Here is a 1,802-nt window from a genome sequence, read left to right on the forward strand (position 1 = left end):
GTGCCCCGATGAGCGTGCTAAAAAATCTCGAGAGTATTAGATGTAAATTCTTTTGGGGCGGGTTGGCGAGAACTCTAAATTGGTTTAAATGGGAAGACTCTCTTTTACCGTATGGTGAGGGGGTCTTAGCATTGGGTCACTTCGGAGTAAAAAAACTTGCTTTATTGGGTAGATAGTTTTGGAGGGCCAAAATCGAACATGACTCTCTTTGGGTCTCGTTCATTAAAAGTATTCATGGTGCTAATGGGCTACTCCCCCCCCCCCCCCCCCCCCCCGGGTCCCCGTGGCCCGAGTGGAGCGAGTAGCGTTTGGTTGAATATTTTACGTGCAAGATATAATATCGAGTCTTTGGGATTGAACTTTGCAAGCTCATTCTCTAAAGTGATTGGTGATGGTGCAAATACAAGCTTTTGGAACGACCCCTGGCTACTTGAAAAACCGCTTAAGGAAAGATTCAGAAGATTGTTTTATTTTGAAGAGGTGCAACATTGCGTAGTCCGTGATAGAATTCTATGGTCTGATGGAAGTTTTCAAACGTCTTGGTGCTGGAACAAAACACTCTGAAACCGAGCAAACTCCGAGCTTAATGAACTAATCGACTTGTTAAACTCATATATTAAGCATGACAAGAACATGGATTCGTGGTCTTGGAAATTAGATACGTTCAGAGTTTTTACCACAAAAAGGTTATCAAGTTTGATAGACGAGGCTACCATTGGTGCTACTATTAGAACGCAACACGAGACTCTAAAAAATAATCTTGTTCCGAAAAAAGTCAAAATTTTCAAATGGAGGGTGTTAAAACGACGAGTCCCGGTTCGTACCGAGCTTGATAAGCGAGGTATTGACCTTGACTCCGTTAGATGCCCTTTATGTAACGATGATGTCGAAACTATAGATCACGCGCTATTCTTTTGTCGACACTCGATGGACCTATGGGAAAAGGTGTACAAGTGGTGGAGATTTAACTCGGTGGCAAACATAAGTTTAAGTGAAGCCTTCCGAGGTAAATGTAATCGAGTCACTTCTCCCTTGGAATCATTGGTTTGGCAAGCCTTAGAGTGGTCTTGTGCATATTTCATTTGGTGGAATCGAAATCAAAAGACATTTGCTAACTCTTGTTGGAGCTCATCAACGGCTTTAATGGAGATCCAATCAAAAACTTTCGTGGGGATCTCAAATCGGCTCAAAAATAGGAAATTAGATTGGTTGAAGTGGTTGACAGATCCGTGGTTTTGTCTTGCTTGATTTTGGGTAAACAAGTCGTTTAGTTGCATGCTCAGCAGCTTCCTCTTTATCGTGTGCTTGTATAGCTCGAATGATATATCACAGTTGGCAGTTTGTTGTAATTTTTTTGTTTCCCAAAAGCTCCTGATGTATCTCTAATCCGTTTTCTGTGGGGCTTGATTTTAAGCCCTTTTCGTGTAATGGGTTAGGCCCCAATATTGCCTATTTCATGTTAATGAATTGCTTTTCGAAAGAAAAAAAAAGTACAAAATTCCATTGATTGAAATTTGTTTGTGTTGCAACACAATCTACACTGTGTGAATTTCAAGTAAAAACAAAATAAGTGAAATTGTCCGTTTGTAATTTTTTTTAATACAAAATGAAGAGATACAGAGATAGTCATGTGGTAAGTCTTACGAAGTATATAAATATGAAAATATAAATAAATAAATAAACTAAGAGTGCTGAAATTAGAAAGCAAATAGCTTCTATTGATAGGGGGTGGCAAATTGTGATTGGTTGCCAAAGTGCGTATATATACAAAAGTAAATGTGGGAGCAATGTGACGTGGAATC

At 39.6% G+C, this 1,802-nt stretch overlaps 1 protein-coding gene across 1 annotated transcript; it reads left to right on the forward strand.

Annotated features, from left to right (window-relative positions):
- The first annotated feature begins 633 nt into the window (after positions 1–633).
- Positions 634–1,248, forward strand: LOC139889611 (uncharacterized). The gene has a single exon (XM_071872554.1). It carries the CDS (start codon positions 634–636, stop codon positions 1,246–1,248), a length of 615 nt encoding a protein of 204 aa, XP_071728655.1.
- The last annotated feature ends 554 nt before the right edge of the window (positions 1,249–1,802 follow it).

This window comes from Rutidosis leptorrhynchoides, chromosome 2 (assembly GCF_046630445.1).
Source record: "Rutidosis leptorrhynchoides isolate AG116_Rl617_1_P2 chromosome 2, CSIRO_AGI_Rlap_v1, whole genome shotgun sequence".
NCBI lineage: Eukaryota > Viridiplantae > Streptophyta > Magnoliopsida > Asterales > Asteraceae > Rutidosis > Rutidosis leptorrhynchoides.

Excerpts from the sequence above, each read along its gene's own strand:
- LOC139889611 (XM_071872554.1), top strand. The coding sequence starts at position 634 with ATGGATTCGTGGTCTTGGAAATTAGATACGTTCAGAGTTTTTACCACA.